At 36.2% G+C, this 23,580-nt stretch overlaps 2 protein-coding genes across 5 annotated transcripts in view; one reads left to right on the forward strand and one right to left on the reverse strand.

Moving 5' to 3' along the window:
- LOC137584774 (neuroligin-4, X-linked-like) overlaps positions 1-10,119 on the reverse strand; it is a 41,049-nt gene extending 30,930 nt beyond the window's left edge. The window contains exons 1-2 of one of the 4 annotated variants that reach the window (XM_068300333.1): positions 9,959-10,119; positions 7,374-7,706 (exon numbers count right to left, since the gene is read on the reverse strand). The gene's annotated coding sequence lies outside the window, so the exon portion shown is untranslated. Of the gene's footprint in view, positions 1-7,373; positions 7,718-9,680; positions 9,722-9,958 lie in introns of those variants that run through there. The other 3 variants (XM_068300332.1, XM_068300335.1, XM_068300334.1) reach the window with 3 other exon arrangements.
- LOC137584776 (uncharacterized oxidoreductase YjmC) lies at positions 4,639-6,357 on the forward strand. The gene has a single exon (XM_068300336.1). It carries the CDS (start codon positions 4,702-4,704, stop codon positions 6,208-6,210), a length of 1,509 nt encoding a protein of 502 aa, XP_068156437.1. The 5' UTR covers positions 4,639-4,701; the 3' UTR covers positions 6,211-6,357.
- Positions 10,120-23,580: the final 13,461 nt, after the last annotated feature.

Genomic DNA, 23,580 nt, shown 5'->3' on the forward strand with positions numbered 1-23,580 from the left:
TGTAATTCAATCGAATAAAATATATAAATAAAAATCAGATAATTGAGTCCAATCTCCCATTCCCTTTAATATACCAATTCATGAGCTTAGTTTTTGATATAAAACAACAAAAATGTAATTTCTCAAACTATACATATGCATGTTATCACGATAATTAGGAACTGAAATAACAAGTTTCAACTCTTAGCTGCAAGAGTATTCAAAAATCTAGTGTGTTTATGTGAAATTTTCTGTCTCTTTTTAATTATCACTATAGCGGCCAGTTTTTGATAATTTTACTTGGAGAACGACTGAAATTATGATTTTAAAGCAATGCTCTGAAGCTTTGAAGCATTTGCAAATATAAATATGACATTACAAACGAGTGTTTCATTTAGTTTGCTTGGTGTATTGGGGTAAAGAGGAGTTCAGTCTTCAGTCTTGAAAATGTTATTATACCCTTGCAGAGGGTATTATAAAATTGGTCAGATGTTTGTAACGCACAGAAGGAGACGTTTCCGACCCCATAAAGTATATATATTCTTGATCAGCATGAGAAGCTAAGTCGATATAGCCATGTCCGTCTGTCCGTCTGTCCGTCTGTCCGTCTGTCCGTCTGTCCGTCTGTCCGTCTGTCCGTCTGTCCGTCGGTGCGTACGCGTTTTACTCAGCCATCTTAAGAGCTATCGGGATGAAATTTTTTTTGGGAGCTTTTTTTTACCCGGGTGAGATAAAGTATGAAAATCTTTGGGATCGGACTACTATATCATATAGCTCTGGAACAAAAATTTTTGCAAAAATTGGAGTATCCCCATGAAATTCACCAATATAATAGAATTTGATATAAAATCTCAGATCCCAAAATTTGACCCTGATCGGATAAATAGAACACAAGTTACAGTCTATATAAATCGGTTCAATCGCTGCCGGCAGCTCTGCTTGCTGCCTACTACGTCATCATCAAATCAACAGAGCACATGCATACACACACAGACGCAACGCTACATAAACTGTATGTGTATGCGTGCGTTGCTTTGCTTAGGGAATGAGGGAAGAAGAAGAACAAATTGTACATAGTATGAAGAGTAAAATTGTTTTGTTTGTATATTAATGAATTGAGCTGCAGAAAACAAATTTTGAACATGTGAAATTATTATTGTCAAGGACTGCAAGGGTATATAAACTTCGGCATAGCCGAATTTAACTTCTTTGATATTTTCATTTAATTTTGTGTCTGTTGGGAATGTTTAGTTTATTGAATGAGTGTAACGGAGCAGTTAGAAATATTTGCCACTTGAAAAACACTTTTAAATGTCTCGAGGATACAACGTGTATATATAAATCCAAGAGGTGTAATGGCAAGATAGATTGCCCCAATGGAAGTGATGAAACATTCGCTGAGTGCAAGGAATATGTTGACTATAATAATATTTGGCCCGAAAAAGCCCCCGTTTACACCTGTGCATACGGCGCACTTCCGCAAAATTGGCTAGCGTCAGGACTTTTGGCCAACAATGATACTCAGTGTGCCGATGGATCTGATGAATCAGTTTCATTATTTATAAATAAAGAGTCGACTTTGATAAATGGGAAATGTGCCAGGTTCCGTCAAATGGGTTGTATTGTATATAAACTTTAGATAAAAGTAAATTATCATTGCAGAAATCAAATACAGTGCCGATCAGGAGATTGTATTCCACGTGACAAAATATGTGATAACAAAGTTGACTGCATCGATGGACGCGATGAGTCCTTGGAGTTATGCATGAGTCCCGATTGTTCTTACCCCAATTTTCAGTGTGCGAACGGCAAGTGCTTGGACCCCGCATTAATTTGTGACAATAAATTTGACTGTCCAGATGGATCTGATGAGGTACCAAATCTTTGTGAGAATATATGTGAGGATCGTGACTCACATGATATATGCAAGAATAGACCGCACTGGAATCGAATAATCCCACCTCGTTGCTTTGAACCAATTGGCGAAGGTGTTCAATTCACGACTGATACAAAGTTTCATAGAATACAAGATAAGAGATTTGTTTATGCCAATCAGGCTGTGAAGTTTGAATGTAGGGAACAAAGAAATAAAACTGCCTTTTCATGGAATGTGTGCCTTAGCACAGAAGAATGGAGGACAACTTTACCGATATGCAGAAAGGTTAATAACGATCCGAAAACCAATGGAGAATCAGGTTGTCCATTGAACTACTATAAAAATGATACAATGATGATATTGCGATGCCCCACTTTTAAGGATTGTAATTATCCTATGCAACCACCGATTCGTAATCAGATGGTGAAAATTGTCTGTAATAACGGTTATTATTTGGCTTATGGCATTAGTCCATATTCGGATCAAGTTAAACTAAACTGTGATGGAAAAATTTGGTTTAATGCGCAAGAGCCACGTTGTACTAGTAAGTACTTAGGTATATAAGAAGGAAATATTTTATGTTAAGATTATGTTTCATTTTTAGAATTCTGTAATTTCACCGAGATAACTGCTTTTTATGCCATAAGTGCACAATGTGACGAGTGCACTAACTTTCCCGAGGTCCTGCCTGGACAATTGGTAAGCTTTAATTGTGCCCCGGGCTTCCTTGATGTCAAGAGAGAGCCTTTGCCGCAGTCAGAATGTCTCGAGGATGGAACATGGTCCGGGATAACTCGCTTAAGAAAAAAGCAATTAGATTTGTGCTCTTACAGTTGTATGGTGAAACCACCGTCCGGTCTAAAGCTTTCCAGTGATGCGAAAGCTGTAGCTCCACTTAACGCGCCTTGGATTGTTGCTCTACACTTCAAGGATGATACGTACATATGTGCAGGTACCCTGATCAGGCTAGATTTAGTACTGACTGCTGCTCATTGTCTATACAACAAGAACAATATGAAAATAAAGGAAAGTGATCTTTCCATTCGGTACCTTAAACCTCATTCAGGAAATACACCAAACATTGATTCTATAAATGTGAAAAAACACCGTATTCATCAGTAAGAAAATCTATACTTAAACATCGAAATCTCCCTACAAATGAAAATGTTCATTGCAGATTATATGAAAATGACCCCTTGAATCAGTTTGATATTGCAGTTGTCCTGTTGGTGAAAAAAATAGCGGTCCCACTTGGCCAAGGAATTGTTTGTTTGCCCTGGCTGAAAGATGCACATTTCCATTATCCGAACGGAAAAGCTAATGGTTTTGTAGACACCTGGATCGATCCCAAAAATCAGACACTCGGACTTGTCCCCTTCCATTATTATAAGAAAGGATCGAGAGCTGATAGTTTTAATATCAGGACTTCTTTTAAACTATGTGCGGGCGACAGTGGTAGTCCAGTTGTGGTTAATTGTGCGACTAAGGCTTGGGAGGGCAAGTGTCTCATTGGTTTGGTTAGTCGCTTTACGCGATCAGACACAAACTGTGCACACGATATCACGATTGCAAATATAACTTATACTCGTACTCAGTCTTTTATCAGGGAAGCTGAAGAAAATTTATGGTAAACAAACATAGCACTCTTTTCATATGTAGAAATTAATCTCATATTTTAATAACAGAATTTTATTCAAATGAATCAAATCAGTTTTCTCTTAAAAATTCACCCAAAAATATAATTCTACTCATAATATTTTAATGGGAAATGAATCAACAAACTAAAAAATTTTTCTTGATAAATTCAGAACAAATTCTGATTAAAAAATAAATGACTTTATGTTGAAATGTAAGCGTACACTTTTGCTTAATTATTAAGTATACATTTATATATGTACATATACATACTCTTTAAATTGATCTAGACAGATGGCTGAGCAAAGTTCCTTTCCTAGTGATAAAGATGTTAAACCATAGCTTTATACTTAGAGAGTACTTTAAAATTTTATTTTACTTCATTAACTCTATAGAAGGAATAATAGTGAAGACAAATATTTAATCTGTAATGCCATTGCAAAGTAGAAACGAAAACTGATGTACTTGTTGGGCAAGGGTAAAAATTTAACACACTTTCATGAGTCTCTACTTGTAAAGCATACAGACACAGTTGGGTCGTGTTCATGTGTGTGTGTGAGTGTGCTTCAAGGTTATACAACTCATCTCTATAAGTGCAATTTGTGTGTGCGTTGTGTGGTTTTCTGTTGATGTTGTTTTTGCTTGTACCATTGTAAGCTAAAATTTTTATGTTGTTGCATTTTTGTGTTATTTCTGCTTTTCCAAAAACGGAATCATCCATACCCACACAGACAGAAACACGGACAGACTCATTCTGAGAATTCAAGTACGCACAGCAGGCGACAATGTCAAAACAAGCTCATTTCTACATATGTGAAAATAACATACATTTTCATATAAACTGCATAATAGCTTAGTCTCATTAATATTGGCTAAACCACAAGCAGAGACTATATACATAAATGTATTTATATACAAATACATATATCTTGATTAGCATAGAACAATTGATAAAACAATAAATGAGTAGTACTTTGTAAAGTTTTTCTCTTTTAAGATAATATACCAACGATTTTTTTTAAGCAAAACATTCAAAATGAAACCAAAAGTAGGTTTTTAAGTTATTTCATTTTTATTCGTTCTTATGGTTTAGTATTAGTGTCGAGGGAATGATTAGAAAAGTATTCATATAAATCGGTTGTAGTACACATAGCTTAGAATCTCATTACAAATATACTATATACATATGTACATAATTCTATATACGGCATATGCGTCGATTATTCAATTTTGTAGATGCCTTGCGTAAAGTGCGCTTGAAACTTAGCGTACAGCGTTCTAATCGCACAAATGGACTGCAAAATACACATATGCATGGTTCGAAAGGCTACTCTTTGGGGAACGGAAAGACGAATACTGATGATCAAACAGAATTCAGTTTGGTGTGCAATGACCAAACAGAGGAATTTGATGATAGCGAGCTCAAAAATGAGTGGGCTTCGTTTCAAAAGAAAAGCAAAATTGCCATACAGAAAAAAGATAAATGTCTAAAGAAACGTGTAGGTCAAGAGTTATCTCCCCTAGCACCACCGCCAGATAAAAATATACTATGGCAAAATCTCAAAGAAGTTTTACTCGTTTGTGGCGGTCAAAAGGAGCCATTCAGCCAAACAGAAGTGGGCCAAGGGCAAGAACAATTGATTGGAGTATTGGAGGCCCAACGATTTGTCCGCGACATCTTTGCCGCCTTGGAGGTGCCCCAAGATTCGGCAAGTGATATGGCTGATGCGCTTATTGCAGCTGATTATATGGGCCATAGAAGTATGGGTATTCATCGCTTGCCCGCCATTGCAGCAGATCTTCTTAATTGCACCGTTTCGGCCGTTGCTAAACCTACGATTCAAAAAGAGAATGATGCCCTGGCTCTGGTGGATGGCTCGAATGCTCCAGGTCCAGTGGTGGCCACTTTCTGCATGGATCTGGCCATACAGAAGGCCCAACAAGTGGGCATTGGTTGGGTGGTTGCACGCAAATCTAATTGCATTGGAATGGCATCATGGTATGCATGTCAGGCACTGGAGAAACGTCTCATCGGGCTTTGTATGTCGAATGCGGCACCGACATTGGTGCCCAGTGGTGGCAGTGAACCTATATTGGGAGAAAATCCCATATCCTGTGTAGCTGCCAGTGAACATGAGCAATTTTTGGTGGATTTTGGTCAATCGTCATGCTCTGTAGATCAATTGGAGCTCTCCTACTGCAATGATAACTTAAAGGAATTGCCTCCAGCTTTGGCTCTGAACGAGAGCGGTGAGCAGGAGACGAAAGATGTCGCTGAAGCTTTGAGAGCTCAACGTTTCTATCCCTTTCGACCGACTTACAAAGGTTTTGGTTTGGCTGCCATGGTTGATATTCTTTGTGGTGTTATGAGTGGTGCACAATATGCTAATCAGTTGCGTAAACGTGGAATTTTTAGCACAGAAAATAAACCCTACGATTTGGGTCAACTATTTGTGGCGATTGATCCTCGACAATTTTGCACAACATTTGAGGATCGTCTAGCTGATTTTCAGCACTTGTTACGAAATGCTATGCCCTGCCCGGTGGGATGCAAGAAACAAATTATGGCACCGGGTGATAAGGAATTACTTCATATGCAAATGGTTGACAAAGAGGGTGGCCTAAGAATCTCGCCCTGCACATTGGGTGTACTTCAAGAGTTGGCCGATACCTTAAATATGAAACCATTGCAAATGTTCAAGGAGGATAATACTTTTTGACATACAAAAACCAATTCGAGTTGACAAACTTATGAACATTGTTTGGCCTTTAATTTTACTTTGAGAAACAAAAAGAGGAAACAGGTAAAGCTTGAAACACAAAAAACAAAAATTGGCAAACAAAAAAGGGTAAAACATGCAAATGAATAAAATAATTTTCATGTCGAGCTTACTAATTATGGCGTGTTAAATTATTCAAAAGTTCAAAACAAGCTTTCAACAGTCTTGCTCTGTCTATGTCTGTCTAACTGTTTAAGGTGGTTGAGTGTCTACTTGCATTTTGTTTTTATTTTAGCATAATTATTTGCGTTAATTTATACGGACAGAAACTCAAGTGAAAATGAACAGCTGTAGGCCAACTAAAAATAGGAAAAAGTTCCAGGTGGCAAAGTATTTATTTCACTATGTAATTGTCTATCTTTTTTGCTGTCTCTAACTTTCTATCATTCCCTTTCAAAGTTACCCGAATTTTGGGTTGTGTGTGTGTGGATCTAAATCGATAAAGCAAAAGAGAAAAAAGAAAGCGGATAAGGCATTATTCCAATCATTGGCAGAATGATTAATTTGATTTCATCGCCACAAGTAAAGCTCATCAGACTTGGAGAAGCAATCCCCGAATTCTTTACCCAAACCCGAGCATACACTGCGTGTGAGTAATAAGTGCAAACTTTTTATGACATCCGCCATGTTGTCCCGTTGCCCGACTAAATTATGGCATCTTTTCATTTGACAGTTATAGAATCTTCGCTTATGATGTCGTACCCGAAAACTGTGGTAGTCGATAGCCTTAATGGTGACACCTGTGTCCTCATGCACGTGACTGGGACTTGGCATTGTAATCGCTTATTATTTGTGGTAAAGAAAAAGAAAAAAAAAGTCAGATTCCTTCTCTCGTTTATCTTCATTGAATTGACAGATATATGTGATTGATCTTTGATAGGGAAAAGCAATGTTTCATTTAAAGACATTTTTCTTGTCCATATTGTGCTTCGATTAAAAAGTTTCCATAACGATATCGTGAAGAATTATTTGGAAAATTGATTTCATCAAGGTCTCTTACAACAAAAAAGAAATTGTCAAATTTTTTTTTTCACTTTTACTTTGAAAATTTGACAACTTAAGCTCATTTTTATGCTTGTTGTGCTTTCTTCTGCTTGATTTACCTTGTGAAAATCACACACACTCAACTATATACATAGAAATATATGGAGTTATATATATAATTGTGCGTGTGTGTGTGGGTATGTATGTAATGGCCTTGTTTCGGGATCCTGTTCAACGTTTTTATGACTGCTGGCAGTTGTTTGTTTTATATATTTTTTTGTTGTTGTTTTGTGTTCTTTGGCTGTTGATAATAATCCTTAGCTTTGTTGTGTTGATTTTCCTTGGTCAGCAATAGCAATAAAAATCCTTTTGCCTTAAATGCGCGTATCCTTTTTCGCTTCCATTTTCCGCTTTCACAGATTCACACACAATCACACTGGCGTCAGTTAACACTTTTTATACCCTTGCAAAAAGGGTATATTAATTTTGGTCAGAAGTGTGCAACGCATAGAACGAAGCATCTCCGACCATACAAAGTATATATATTCTTGATCAGCACGACGAGACGAGTTCAACTAGCCATGTCCGTCCGTCCGTCCGTCCGTCCGTCCGTCCGTCCGTCCGTCCGTCCGTCCGTCCGTCCGTCCGTCCGTCCGTCTGGATCAACGCAAACTCCTCCTAGACCGTAAGAGCTACAGAGCTGAAATTTTGCACGTAGGCTTGTATATACTGCAGGCGTTGTATATCTCGGATTCAGCCGGATCGGACCACTATATCATATAGCTCCCATACAAACCCCAAAGTCACGAACAGTGACTTTTCTCAATAACTTCGTTATTTTCTATGCTATTATCGTGAAACTTAATATTAGAGAGTTTACTACGCCTATAAACGACTAAGCCAAATTTGATCAAGATCGGGTGACTATATCATATAGCTCCCATACAAACGGCCAAGTCACGAACAGTGACTTTCTCAATAACTTCGTTATTTTCTGAGCTATTGTCGTGAAACTTAATATTAGAGAGTTAACTACGCCTATAAGCGACTATGCCAAATTTGATCAAGATCAGGTGACTATATCATATAGCTCCCATAGGAACGATTGGTCGAAAACAGTGACTTTTGTAAATAACTTCGTTACTTTTAACGCGATTGCTTTTAAATTAAACATTTCTTAATTTAATATATATGTTAATGACTGTGCCGAATTTGATAAAGATCGGGTGACTATATCATATAGCTCCCATAGGAACGATCGGTGGAAAACAGTGACTTTGATCAATATCTTCGTTATTTCCTATGATTGTAGGCCTTTCTTTCTCAAGCTTTTAAGATAAAACGTTCTTCCACATTGATGGCTAATAGGAAGGATAGAGTTACCAAAAAAGTTGCAAGGGTATACAAACTTTGACGCGGTCGAAGTTAGCCCCGGCCCTCTGGTTATATATTTATATATATATATATGTATATATATATATATAGAGAAACCGTTTAGTTGGATACTTTTCTGGTTCACTTTTTATTGAATTTTTAATTATTATCAGTTGATGTACCAATCAAAGCTATTTGCATTAACCAGTCATTAAGTTTTTATTTATATTGGCACAATGAATTATACTCTTTAACTAATTTGCAATTTATTTTGTTTTATTCAAATTTTTATTATTCTAAAAATCCTGAAATAAATTCCTCTATAAAATGCAAATAATCATGCATAAATTTTTGTGGTAATTTAAAAATTTGCATTAATGCTATTACTACCTATATGTACATACATATAAGTATGGCATACTTCATATAAATATATTTATTTTTTTGAAACTGTTATTTTTGCAAATGCCAGAAATTAAAATGCGACTCAGTTGCCCTAAATTTCAATATGTGTAGTCAATTCAAAAAAAACTGCAATTGAACTCTCTATGGCGCACTTTTAGCAGAAGTGGAAGTGAATTTTTATATTTATTTCTATGCTAAATCTGTGCGCTTAAAAAACGCTTTTCATGAAAACGATTTTTGTTAGAATAACAGAAAACCCGTAAATGTCGCTACGTATATATATCTAGTTTAGCAAACTGGAATTATTGATTCAATTTATGAATACTAAGTTTGCCAATTTCTGTAATAAAAACTGCAAATATACTTTTAAGGGATTAGCACTATTTTTCACTGTTAAAAAAAGAAAAGTTCTTTTGCCATCAGCTGACATTTGTCAGGTTTGGTTTTGCTTTCTTTGCAGTACTTTAATTATTCTAAGCCTCAAAAACGATTAAGTTTTACAACCGTCTAATTGCATGCGAGTTGAAGTAACAGCCAACAAACAAGGCATGCAATAGTTTGAATATTGTTGTTGTTGTGTTTTGAGTTTTTCCTTGAATTAGAAAACGCGAATGTCAATGACCGCTAAGTGGAATATTTAACGATACTTTTTGGTCTAGGATAAATATTTTAAACGGAATGCCGACGCGTAGGAGAAAGAGCTGTGGATTGCACGACTGATGCTGATGCTGATGCTTACGCCAACGACTACGCACGACGATGACGCGGCATATTTACGCACAACATGCAAACATAGTGAGCATAACAAAGATTTTGCGCCTAAGACTAGGCAACATTTTACAAAATGCTTTATAATTAAACAATTTCTGTCGCTTTGGCCATGCACAAAAAACAGACACAGACACACACTGTCAAATACACTTACACTGATAACTGTTTGTAACTTTTTCTACACTTTTTCTTTTTTTTTTTTTTAATTTGAAATTTGTTTCTTGCTTTCTTTTGAGATTTTTTTTCTTTTGTGTAAAGCCACGTGCACAGATTTTATTGCGCCTTAACGCTTCGCTTGTGTCCACGACGCACGAATGTATTCCAACGACTGAAGATTACTTTCATGGCTGGCCAAGCTTCATACCTAGAACTCGTCGTTGCCTTTGTCACTCCATCGTCGTTGTCGTCCTCGTCAATGGCAGCAACGGTAACATAGTACAGTGTGTGAGAAACCCAAACGGATGTGGGTTAAGCTCTAAAAACCTTATACACGACGGCCAGAGAGACAAAGCAGACACACTGACTCGGAGAGCACTGGAAGTGGAACCTATTCACTGAGAACAGCTTTTCTCTCTCTTTTAACGCAATCAGCTGTTTGAGTTCAAAAGGGAGAGCTAAGTAACCAACAAACGAACGAACGAACATGAAAAAAGAAAGCGAATAAAAATTAACTAATTTTTTTGCTTTGCCATCTATTGTTTTTACACTCATCCACCGTCTCTACGGCGACATTGTTTGTGTCTCGTGTGTTTCTGCCATTCGATGGCTTTGTTATGGCAGCAGCAGCAAAGTCGTATGGAACATTTACATCATTGAGGTAGGTCTGTGAAAATTGTCAACTGTAAGCCAAACAGAAAGCGTCTAGCTCACCTAAAAAATTAAGGGCCAAAATGAAAGTAACAGAGGGTATTAAATATATGTGGCTTTATAATACAATCCTGCGCCCTGTCATATTTTCAAATTTATATTTGCTGCCAATAGAAAATGCAATAAGGCGTAAATAGTTATATATTTATCGTCAACAATTTCCCAACTATTAAAATTTTTGCCTATAAATCATAGAAGGCAACTGGCAGAGAATGAAAAATCGAAGTTAAAAACGATTTACGACTATGGAAAAGGATCTTCCATACAATATTGGCTGGAGTGGTAAGTATGTATGTATGTATATGTAAAATGCAAATGGAGGCGATTGGCGACAAAACTTCTGGTAAAAGAAATTCCTTTTTTTCCTTTATTCGTTTTTTTTTTTTTTTTTTTTTTTGGCTATGCTAAAGCAAAAATTGTGGCAGCCAAGACTCGACGATGGGGAACTGTCGACTCCCGTTGACTCCCGTTTCCGTTGTCCTTGCCCGCTTCTGTTACTGTTCCTTTTTGCTTTCTCTTATTGGCGCACTTTGCTCCTTTTACGGTTGCATGAATTTTTGAGCAGCTTCACATCCGGTTATAGTAGCCGGAAATTGCAACAGAAAATACTTTTCACATACACACACACACACAAAAATATACACACACATACCCGATAGAGAGGCATATGCATGGCATTTGTATGCAAATTTTCAGTCAATGATTTTGCATATGTTTGTACCTCAGTGCGATTGCCAAAATTGTCTTCTTTTTTTACTACCACTTTCTGCTTTCAGCATAGTTTACTTTTGACCCCAACCATCCAACTAACCGTCTAACCATCCATCCATCTATCCATACATCCATCTCCCTGCCTTGCGGCCATTGATGGGCTTCGTGTACCAACATACCTATTTATGGGTAGCATAAAATGCCAAATTTGTGGCATACCTTGAATTTTGTGCAGGTGTGTTTCAAAATAGAGAATAAAAAGCTAAGGCAGAACAAGAGAAAAAGAGAGAGAAAAAATAAATTGAAATAAACAGAATTTGCAGAGTCTGTGAAAACATTTTGTAAGCCAAGTTACCTTTGCATACATTACAGACGGGCATGGATTTGGCTGGAAAATTTTATGTTACAAAATTTATAAGGCATATGGAAATCAAAAAAGTACAAGCTAAAAGAAGTAGCTATTGAGTTTTGTTGCTTATTTATATGTGAATAAATGTAAACTTTTGAGTTAAAAATTGTATATTTGCTTTATGTAAAGTTAAGGACAAAATTTTTGCTTTCTTTCGATTAGTGTTTAATAAAGTCTCTGATTAGCTTGATGTCCAAAGTTGAAAAAAGATTAAAAACAATGATGAATCAAAGAATTTTACTTCCAGGAGACTTTAAGAAACTTGGATTTTAAAGCGATTTTGAAATAGTTATCATGGAAGGCACAATATTCATCTATCGCTCATGTCAACAGTAAAATGTGTGTAGCATCACAAAGTTTTTCCTATAAGCCTGCCTCCTTTACGTTATATAACTCTCAGTCTGCTTTATCAGCACTGTCAATGAATGGCGACAAATCAGCAAATGCCAAATGAAAAAGCAAAGAGCAAACGTGCGTGTGATTTGACCACACTTCATGTTCTGCCATTGCAAATCCATACAACAAGATAAAGGACTTTTGTATAGAAATCCAACGAAGACAGGAAACCAGAAAAAAAATCAGACTAGTGAAGCATCTGCAGGACATAATTGAAAGCAAAGAAGGACATAACAAAAGAGAAAAAACAAAAAACAAGTGGAAATAATTTTCCAACATAAATCATAGCTGGTCAAGTTATTACAGTAATTTTATGATAAATGAGCGTTAAATAATATGTATAAATATTGGCGACAGAGCAGTACAGAGATAGCAAAAAGAGAAAGACAGCAACGGAGAGGGGGGTGAAAAATTGATCTAGGGGGAGTGAGTGAATAATAGTGACTTGTATTGTGCAATGTTACTCAGTTTAAGGGAATAGCGCCAGTATCCGGGATATTATGACTTTCGCTCTTATAAATATGCAAATATAACGAAACTCATATATGCACAAACCGCACACACACACACACAGACAAACACTCACAGTAGATAGACATAAATCAAATAATTTTCTATTTAATTTTAGGCTTTCTTCTGTTTGACAAAAACCAAAAGCCGTGAAGCTTAGTTTTTCAGGCCTTTTGATATATTGAGCCTAGGCCCCATGGCCTATACTTATCATGTGGGATGATTTTCCTTAAACAAACAGAGGGAAAGCGCCTGTGTGAGACAAAAGTGTCAGATAGAGAGAGAGAGAGAGGGGGAAGTAAAACATCAACTTGTCTGCTTGTGAAATTTATTGGCTTATGGCTAATGCTTCGATTTTAATCGCGCATTTTCTGGTTGCGAAACTTTCTGAAATACTTTCTAAAACGAATAAGCAAAAATACTTTTAGCAAATGAGATGACGCACACTTTTAAATTTCATTTTCACATACAAAACTTATATTTCGTTTGCAGGAAAAAAAAAAGAATTTTTACTTTTATTTTAACATTCATTTATTTGGTCAAGCAAATCACAGAACCAACTGGCAGCTCACAGAGGCAAAATAATTAAATTTTTTGGGCAACCAGCACACAGAAAAAAGGAATAAAAAAAAACAAAAACCGAAAAAAACGAAATCATGTTGCAAATAGCCCACTCGAAACATTGCAGAATTGCAATGGTAACAGGAAAATGCAATTTTTCGCACTGTTTGCCCAAAAGGGGACAAGGAGGCGTCGGTATCAAAAAAAAAAAAAAAAAAATAATGGAAATGCTGCTGAACTGAACTGCAGCTGTGACTCACAAAAATCATTTTTGCTCTTTTCATTCATTAAAAAACAATTAAATGTGCGACACGCGAACTTAATTACATTTTTATATGTATGTGTTCGTGGGCGAGCTTGCCTTTGTTTGGATGTATGTATGTATGTGTGTGTGTGTGTGTGTGTGTGTTGGCAATCATCTCATCTCGTCCTGTCTGCCTGCCTGCGTACTTTTGCGGTTTTCTCTTTAACTTGAATATTTTATAGTCTTTGGCGGCAACAGACAATTTGTATAAATTAACAATTAAAGTACGCATCAGGCTCAGCCTTGGCTCGTGGTCTCGCATTAAGTGTCCATTGTCTGGCCGCCCCACAAAAACATTTTCCAATTTGTAGCAAATTGCAAAAATTTGTTTTGTGGTTACTTTTTGCCCCACCCCCATCCCCAACGACAACTTTTCGCGACATCCTTGAATTGGGAGAGATGGCCAAAAGGAGTTTCCACGCGATTTTGGCCATAAACTTCAATTGCGCGTTAAAATTTCACACTGCTGCCGCATGTCTACAATACCAAGACAGTTTCTGCCTCCTTATTAATGGCATTAATTAAAAAACTCAAAAAAAAAAATGTAAGAAAAATAAAAACAATTTCATTTGTAAACGAAACCCACCGAGGATAATTTTGTTGGTATAATTGTTGTCTTTTAAGTTGTCTGTTTGTCTAGTTGCCAAGCCAACAAATTTGTTTGACATAAATCAGCTGAGTGTCGTTGGGACGCCGAAACAGTCTACATAAATGCATTTAACTAAACGTAATTTGTCTTCATCTTTTCTGCTTGAGGAATTCTTTTTGTGTTCTTCCTGGATTCTTGCTTAAAAAGCTCAAAAATTACTCTTGTTCTGTATCTCTCATTAAACTCTGCTTAGTTATATTCTTTCTCATGGTTTGGTTCGCTTCAAGTTAACCGCGATTAACACACAATCAGTTTAAATGGCGACCCTTTGCAAGTCCTTTCTTTCCTACACCATCTTACTGGCTCTCTGTGCACTTGGGTTTTTTTGCTCTTTAGCGTGGCGCGTCGATTGTTCAAAAAGGAATTGACATAATTTTAAAATGTACAAAGAGCGAAAAGGAAAAGTCGCCGCTGTGTGGCAGGACGACAGCGGGCTAATAAGTGTCTTGCGCTTAAGATGAAAAGAAAAAAAACAAAAAAGAAAAAGGAAAAGGCAAAAACGTGCCAACAAAAGTAATTGAGAATGAGCCAAGAGCGACAACAGGCAGCAAGGCAGCAGGCATCGTCAGCATAAAACTTTTATTAAATGATTAAGTTAAAGCGTCGAGGCGGCCCCCCAAAAAGTAGGCAACCAAAATTTGTCAAATTTTGACTTACACACACACACACACATACGCGCAAACGCACAGATCGGAGGAGGCAGACTTGCTCTGGGGACGTTTTGAATTTTTGATAGTCATGGCTTTTGTGTCTGATTTTCTTACCTAACAGAGAGTTCCCCTGTTCCCCTCCTCTGCCTGCCTTATATCCCGCTACCTTCTCCACCAAGCTTATTAAATATAACACTATACTTACTTTGCCTTCACCAGCAACATTCATGAATTATTCAGTGCGTGGTCCTTCCACCTCGCTTTCACATTTTTCTTTTGTCTTTCCTGGTTTTCTTTCCATCTCTTTTCATTTTTTCTGTTTTTTTTTTTTTTTTTGTTTTGTTTTCTTTGGCTCTTTTCTGTTAATTTTCGTGTAAAAAATGCACTGTAATTTATTTTAATAGGCTTTTTTGTAGAAAAAAAAAGAAAAGTGAACGCGTCGCTTTCCGGTTTTTGTTTGTGCTCATAATCTTTGCATAACTTACCTGCATTAAAATATTTATAATATAAATGTCTTTTGCATGTATGCATAAACATACTCTCACACACAAATACACCACACCTACACATACATATTTATGTTGTTGCTTCTACTTAAATTTTTTTGCTTTGGGGTTCGTCTTCGCGGTTTTTGGTGGTGTGACAAAAGTTTAATTACCTTGAAAGCTTTGTGGAGCTTTGTTTATGCCACACATAACTTTTATTGTTAATGGCAATTGAACTTTCCCTAAGGGTCTTACGGTTTAATTATAACAACTAATTAGCTGCAAATTGAATGCATAAAGTTAATTTGATTGCAAAATTAAATATTTAAAGGTAAATATTTTGCAAAAAATTGATTTAACGTATTACTTAGGTATCATATGTATTTATAAAGAACACTTTATAATAGAAAGGACAATTTTCTTTATGAAAATCGTTAAATTTTAAATGCAAATGCAGTGCTAAACTAGTTTTTCGTTTCATTTAATATTTTAAACATTTTCATATCAATTTTCATTGATTTGGACTAAAGGATACTTACTATTCGATGTAGACAGTATATTTGTTGTAGATCATCGTTTATTTGGCGGCTAGTAAAAGTTAGTTGAGGCAAAACTATTTTAAATGTAGAGGCAATTGCCTGCAAATGAATTGGGTGACTGTGTGAGAGCATTTTATTTTATGGCTTCAGTTTTTCTTTGTTGTTTGTCGAGTGTGCTGGTGGGTGTGTGTGCTCTCTCATTTTCACACGCAAAATACGACAATAAGTATCAGAGCCAAAGAACATTCACAGACAAACATAAATTTGTTGAGCACAAAACACGCCCAAAGAATTATACTGTGCCACAGCAGCAGCGGCAAGAACAGCAAAAGCGGCAGCAGGGCCTCTGACTCAACGAAAACAAATTCGGCAAACAAATTTCTAAAGCAAGTCTAAACAATAAAGCTAAACAATAATTTCCGCTTGCGCGTTGAAACTTCCGTTTCCTGTCATGACTGCGTTTGTTGGCCATAAAAAAAAAAAAACAAAGAACCAAAAAAGCTGGCAACAAAAACAGCAACTGGAGGCTACTTAAGACAAAGCAGGCCACATGTGAGTGTGTGTGGGCGGGATTTCTTTCTCTTTGTTGATCCTTTGACACTTCAAACAAAAGGACACATTGGAATGGTGCATGGAAATGCAGTTTAGATTGCGTTTTGGCATTTGTTTGATAATTTATCGCACTTATCTGGCCAGGGCTGCTCATAATTTATGCAATGTGGCTCTTTTATAAGCAATTTTGTGATCCCCTTACCTAAACCCCATTCGCAAATACAAACCGTTAATTGTATTCAGAAAGCCAAGCGGAAACGGAAATAAGTTCAAGTTCCATGTAAGTGTGTCTGTGTGTTTGTGTAGTAGTGGTAGTTTGTCGCAGCCATTGCGGCTCTAATCTTTGGCAAACGCGGCATCAACGCCGCATGAGTAAAGGGAGATGAAGAGTGACCGTATCCTGGCGGATGTTGCCAGTTGCGTTTCCGCTGTGGGGGAAACACCAAAATCTTGGCAAGATTCTTGGCTAAACTTCTGTTGTTGGCAACTTTGTTCAAATAAATACCCATGGGAGTTTTGCAACTTAACCAAAACCAAACACAAAATATTTATGCAGAAGGGTTTAAAAAAAAAGAAGCAATTAAAATTGATAAGCAATTTCCTTTTTTTAAATTAGCTGACAGATAAATCACTCAACTTGGCAGTTGATTAATGCGGAATTTTCCCGATTGGTTTTTAAAGAAAAACAAATTGTAATTTACATTAAATAAAAACTCTAAAACTTGACATAGAAACTGAAAAATAAATATTTATTGGGTAGGTATTAGTAAAAAATATAAAACGAAATAAATGACAATTTTGTTTCGTTTAGTTTCTCGAAATTCCAAATAAAACGAGTCAAAATAACTAGTTAAAATAAGTAGGCAAACAAACATCAAGTGCTGTTAAAATTGTATACTCCTGACTAGCCATCTGACTGGCTGGCTGGCTGACTGACTACAAAGAAAAATCCAAGCACTGAGAATGTTTTTGAAGGAATAAAACGAAGAAAATGTCAAGTTTGTTGAAGCTTCTTTCGTGCCTTATACAATAAACGTGGCAATTTCTAAAACTGAGACAGAGATGCAGAGAGATGCCGAGACATTTCATGTCATGAGAGAGAGAGAGAGAGAGAGAGTAAGGAGGACAATAACAGAAACTGAGAGAGAGAGGAAGATTCAGAGCTTCATGTCCATTTAGGCTGGGATAAGAAAGATGCAACACAAATTGAAAACGAAATGCCCCAAACTGAGGGCAGCAAATGAAATGCAATGCTTATCTGTTGCTGTCTTTCATTCTTCTGTATTTCTCTTATATTTTCTTTCTTCCTTTTGTTTGGACCTGGGCTTTTAATTCCAAATATTTTGATGGCTTAAAGTGCAGTTGGTTGGTTAAGTGAAAAGGAATAAAGAAAATAGTTTTTAAATGATTGTCCCTGTCACATTTGAGTTTCATTAATTTTATGCACATTGCCCTGCGCCAGTTGCTCAGTCTTTCAGTCTGTCATTTAGTCAGCCAGTCAGTCAGTCAACTGCAGCAATTTTCTTTTATTGGCAATCAAATTAAAGGCAATGAAATGAGCTCCTTCTTGGAAAAAAAACTCAATGCGGTTCATTGGGTTTCATCTCGTTTCGCTTTGACATGCCCTGCACCTTACTGCAGGTTTTCGGCTTGGCCCCATTTCTTCTACTCCATTCAATGCGATGCAATGGAACCCCGAAAATAAGAAGGGAGCAAAATTAAAGTGACAAACGCATTTTCAGATGGCGCTTGCATTCAATTTTATTGAAATTGATTCTGTTCTACCTTAAAATTGACTTATTTATGTATGTTGCACTAAGTTCACACAAGCTTCTAAATTTATTACTGGATATTATGTCCACAAAGCGATATATATAAATTAACCTAGTTACGTTCCCAGCTTATTCAATAGACGCAAAACAAGAGCAGTAAATGCAACAACAGCAAAGCGCAAATAATAGCCTTGATATTTCATTTATATGGTATATATATACTTATATACAGATATCCTATCTCTCCCTCTCTTGCTTTCTGTCTCTGTCTTTCTGTGTGTGTGTGTATGCGGTCATTTATACTGATGCAGTTTGGACATTTGTGCAAGGCTTTACAGGATTTACCTGTGTTTAGCTTCATTTCTCTTCCAGCTAGGTTAGTTGAAGGGTGTTGGTTGGTTTAAATTAAACAGAGCAGCTGCTGACATGACAGCCGAGAAGGATTTTTATGCTACTACATTGTATGACATGTTAGATAATTTATGCTTAAAATGCGTGCCAAAATGCAGCTACATGAGAAATCCAAAGGACAGACAGTTCCGAATGCACAGGACCCCATTGTGCTGTGGACTTTAATGCCCCCAAAAAAAGGTAATTTAAAAAAGTATATCTATTTTAGCTTCCGTTAGTCAAAACGTGCGTTGTATGCATTATGTACGTCCATAGTTGGCCATTCTAATATCTGATCATAGTATCTATAGATACATATGTGTGTATTTATTTAGGCCTAGACACATCTGATAATTGGATTACGATCTTTACATGGGTCTAATTTTTTACCTTGACGTTGTAAAATAAGGTAAATAGTCTTCGTTTAAATATAAGAATTAGGCATACTTGCAACAATTCGTGATATGGGTTTATCTGCAACATTTCTTCAATCTATCTAAAGTACTAAATGCTCTTTTATTTGGTTAATATTTTACTAAAGTTAGTTATTCAGCAACTGCTAAACATATGCATAAGCTGAGAGTCTTACATATGTGAATCCAGACGAAAGTTTAAAAAAACACTTGAGTACATAGTTTGTTTTCTTTTAAGAACTTTAAATCATTAAGATTTTCTTGAGCTTTATCGAAAATTTTCCTAAAGATTAACTAAAGAATATAATACTTGTGCGTTAGAATATTTTATCATTGGCAGGCATGTTAAATCTTGGAAGCCACAAATATTTATCATACATAGATATACATATGTATGTATATGTGATGCAACAAAATTTATTGTTCGTCGATTGCATAGAATGTTGCACAGATTTTGTGCCGCATTGAAAGTTTTTGGCTGGGCAACAATTTTGAGCAGCTTTGGCCTTCTGCTCCTCTTCTACATTGTATCGAGTTCTGAATAAATTTTGCCAAGAGTTTTCTCTGTGTGTGTGTGTGTGTATGTGAATGTGTATATTGGTTGGATTGTGTCTTTCATTATAACGAAAAATGAGAAAACAAAACAAAACATGTTTAAACATTTATGCTGCAGCAGCAGCAGCCGCCGCCACCACCGCATACAGAAAATGATTTATGCATTTTGCCAATGTGGCACATTGTTGAAAAGAAATTGGTTAGTTGGCAACTGTTTCACAAATCAGGGGGAATTTGGTTTTTTTTTTTTTTGTGTTGTAGAAAATTGATCAGTTAAATCTGTGAGATATTTAAGTGGGTTGCTCTAAATTGAAAATTAAAATTAATTAAATTATTAATTTACACTTGCAATTAAGATGCAATCTAGTCGAGAGTTTTCTCCAAGGACAAAGAAGATTGAAAAGAGAGTGAGTCGAGAATGAGAGAAATGTATGTATGAGAATGTATGTTAGTCGTAGTGCTGTCAGTGTAAATGGATTCTCAACCAAGGCAATCAAACAAACTAAGCGGCAAAGTTGTAAAGAAAATACTACAACAACAGCCACGCCTTTGGCTCTATCCTCTGTTTACTTTTGGGTGGCTGATCTAGGGCTGGTTGGCCTTAAGACCAAATGAAATTAAAAGCGAATGTCAGGACATAAGCACTAAATTCAATTTATTTTCCTCAAACTGCAGTGTATCCTTTTGCTTTGGACACTTCCACTGCTATGTTCCTCGCTCCCTTTCATTCGTCTGACTCCCACAAAGTGTGCAAAAAGGGCAAACAACAGGGGAAAAAATGAAAAATTGTGTATATCATTTATGCACAATATTGTATACGAAAGATATATACCCTAAAGAAGACGAATGGGAACAAATTTAAATATTACTTTGACAAGTTTTACTGAACTAAAACAACAAGTAGAAAAAAAATAATTGTTTACAATTTCTATATCCCTTTGAAAATAGATTGAAATACCTTTTCGATAAGTATTTTATTTAGATATTGTTTGCCTTTTACTCTTCCCTTTTGCAAGAGTTTTACTGGATAAGAGAAAAAAAAACAATAAAGTAAGCAACATCAGAATGGTCTGCCATTTAGGTTTAGTCGAGCTGTGTTTTCCATTTGCTGTTTATGCTCTTGGCAGGCAGTTACACTAACTCCTAAACTTCCCCATTCAGTCCGGAGCGCAGCCATTCCATTTCCTTTACTTCAACCGGAAGTTGCACTGCCAGACACTGGCCGCCATTTTGCACGAAGCGAAACGGAACGAAGCCAAACGTAAAAACGTTTTCATCTACATAATGGGATCAATTCAATTATAAAACGAGTTTACTCCGCAGAGCTTCACGTCCGTCCTAGCCAGAGACCTGAACCAAAAAGCCAAAGCCAAAACACAAATCTAAAGCGAAAGCCAAAGCCATCCCTATATCCAATTCCCATTCTAAATCTGCATATAGTTCCTGTTGTAGTTGTTGGTGTTGCTGCTGCTGCTGTTGCTCTTGTTATTGCTGGATGCGGCTTTTCGTTTCTTTTTTTCCTGGGGTGAGCGGTTGGCCAGCTGAAAGCGCTGACATTTGATGAATAGCTTGAAATGGATTTGATTCATTTAACTGTTGCTGGTTTGCCGGTCCCTGGTTTCACATCCCTTCTCCCTCCTTTCTCTCTCTCCTTTCGGCTCTTTCTCTCCTCGTGTATTCTCTACTGCCGCTTGGTGGATTGCCATTCCAACTGCTGTTGCCTGTATGCAATTTGTATGGAGTAAATCACCGACTGCATGGCACCAACAACAATAACAACAACTATAACAATAGCAGCAAGCTGTATCTAAAATTGGGCCATGGCCACCGTTAAAAATGAAAAGTGACACACATCTGTTGAAAAGGTTTTTTATTTGTTTAATCTATTTTTGTAACTTTTTCTACTTGCATCCATATGTATATAGAATATGTATTTGTTGGGATTTGCTTTAAAATTACATTTTTTTACGAATATACACATACAGAGGTGTATAAAAGATGAATTGGCTCAATGTAAGAATTCTAGTCTTTGAATTCAAAGCTTTAAATCGGTTTGATTTATGTTCTTTTGACATTTTTGGTGACTAAATCGCATTTATATTTTAGTTTCTACCTGTCATGTAAAATAAATAGCAAATACTTCCTTAAACTGTTCAATTGATGTTAGAATATGTGAGTAAAACGTGATTTATTTATTTTCAGCAATATATATGGAACAAGCTCTTTAAATTCTATAAAAGTGATACGAAGAAAAACACTTTTTGAGACACTTTAACTACAATTTCATAAAAAAAATGTATGCTTTGGAATTTTGGAAGTTATTCAAAAACTTAAACTACCCGATTCATTTTTAGTCCAGTTATTTTTAACTTCTTTCATTCATTTTAGTCCAATTTGTTTACATCTGTATGGCTTTACAATGAATAAGAAAAGTAACATGTGAAAAACAAAGGTCTGTGTGGCATTTTTGTTTAATTTTAAAATGTTTTTCAGTAGGCGAAGAGTTTAAAAAAATTATATTTCTTAAGAATTTTCGTTTGATTTTGTTTGTTTAAATAATACACTGGTTTTGTTGAGTTGGTTTCTTGGTTGCACTTAATTGTTGAAGATTGTTTTAGCAAACCATGAAACTAGATGACACAATCGATGAACGTGAGAATGCCCACTTTAAGTCCACATACAGTCGCCAAATCACACAACTGTCCCGCACTACACAGTTTGAGGCAACTGAAGTGGCCAGCATTTTGATGGTGTTTCACAAGTTTTGTCGACAAAATCCGCCAAAGTTGCGAAATAAAATGCAACGCAGTCAATTTGTTGACTTTTTTATGGTCTTCTTTCCCATCTATGACTTGCCTATGGTTCAGCGGGTTGCCATGCTGTTGTGTGAACACGAATCTCAATATATCGAAGCTGAGGCATTTGTCCAATATATAGCACTCATAATGTCAGATAATTTGGAGGAAAAAAGTGAATTTGCCTTCAAAGTAAGTGGACTTTCAATTAATCAAATAATTTCAAATTATACTTTATTTTCATAGGTATATGACGTTTTGGGTGTTGGAAGTTTGGATGGCGATGTCATTAGTTCGGGTGTTGAGAAATATTTTTCCGTTGGTGCCGATGAAGATGAACTGACCGAATTGAAATCAGATATGACTGAATATTTGCTTAGTAAATTCGATCAGGATCGTGATGGCTGCATTAGTGCCGAAGAATATCGAAAGCTAGTGAAAAGCCATCCGCCCATGTTGGAATTTATGGGTGAAATATTTCCAGGTACAGAATATTTGGTAAGGGCAGCATATTGCATGAACATTCTATCGTATGTGGATAAGTTGCATTGACTTCAAAATTATTGGATGAAACAAAAAATATTGAGAATAATAACACAACAATCCAAATAACTAAAAACTGTATACATACATATATTTACATTTCAGTTTTGTGTATGAACACTTTATTAAAACCTTAGTTGATTATGTATTCCATGTCCTCTCGGCAAACGAATTTCATTTAATTTGTATCGTCTCTGAATTTCTGATTGATTTTACTCGTTTCAAATAGAATTTCAAGCTCATTGCAAAATCTCTTTTCAGAGCCATTTGATTGCAAATTCAATTTAACTTATTGGCAAAATACTTGGCATGCGGTGCGTATGATTAATTAACTTAGCTTTCAGATTTTCAGTATTGCGTATATGTACATACGTTATTCTGTGATGTGTGTGTGTGTGTGTGCGTCTGCACTTATTGATAGTCATCTACATGTCAGACGCAGCCAAGTGGCTGCAATTTTCAGCTCTAAGCAAAAGTTTTCGGGTATATTTTTAAACTTAAAACTACCAGCAACGAAACTGTCTGGAACAGCCACAACTTTAAACCCAAAAGTTTCCTTTCAACAAGCAACCAAACGCCTGCTTAGAAGCAATTTTAATTGATATTTTTCAGCACACACACACACGTACAACAACTAACACAAAGACCCTTTCAGATACACACATACACATACAC

This window comes from Drosophila tropicalis, unplaced genomic scaffold (assembly GCF_018151085.1).
Source record: "Drosophila tropicalis isolate 14030-0801.00 unplaced genomic scaffold, ASM1815108v1 contig_878, whole genome shotgun sequence".
NCBI classification, from domain to species: domain Eukaryota; kingdom Metazoa; phylum Arthropoda; class Insecta; order Diptera; family Drosophilidae; genus Drosophila; species Drosophila tropicalis.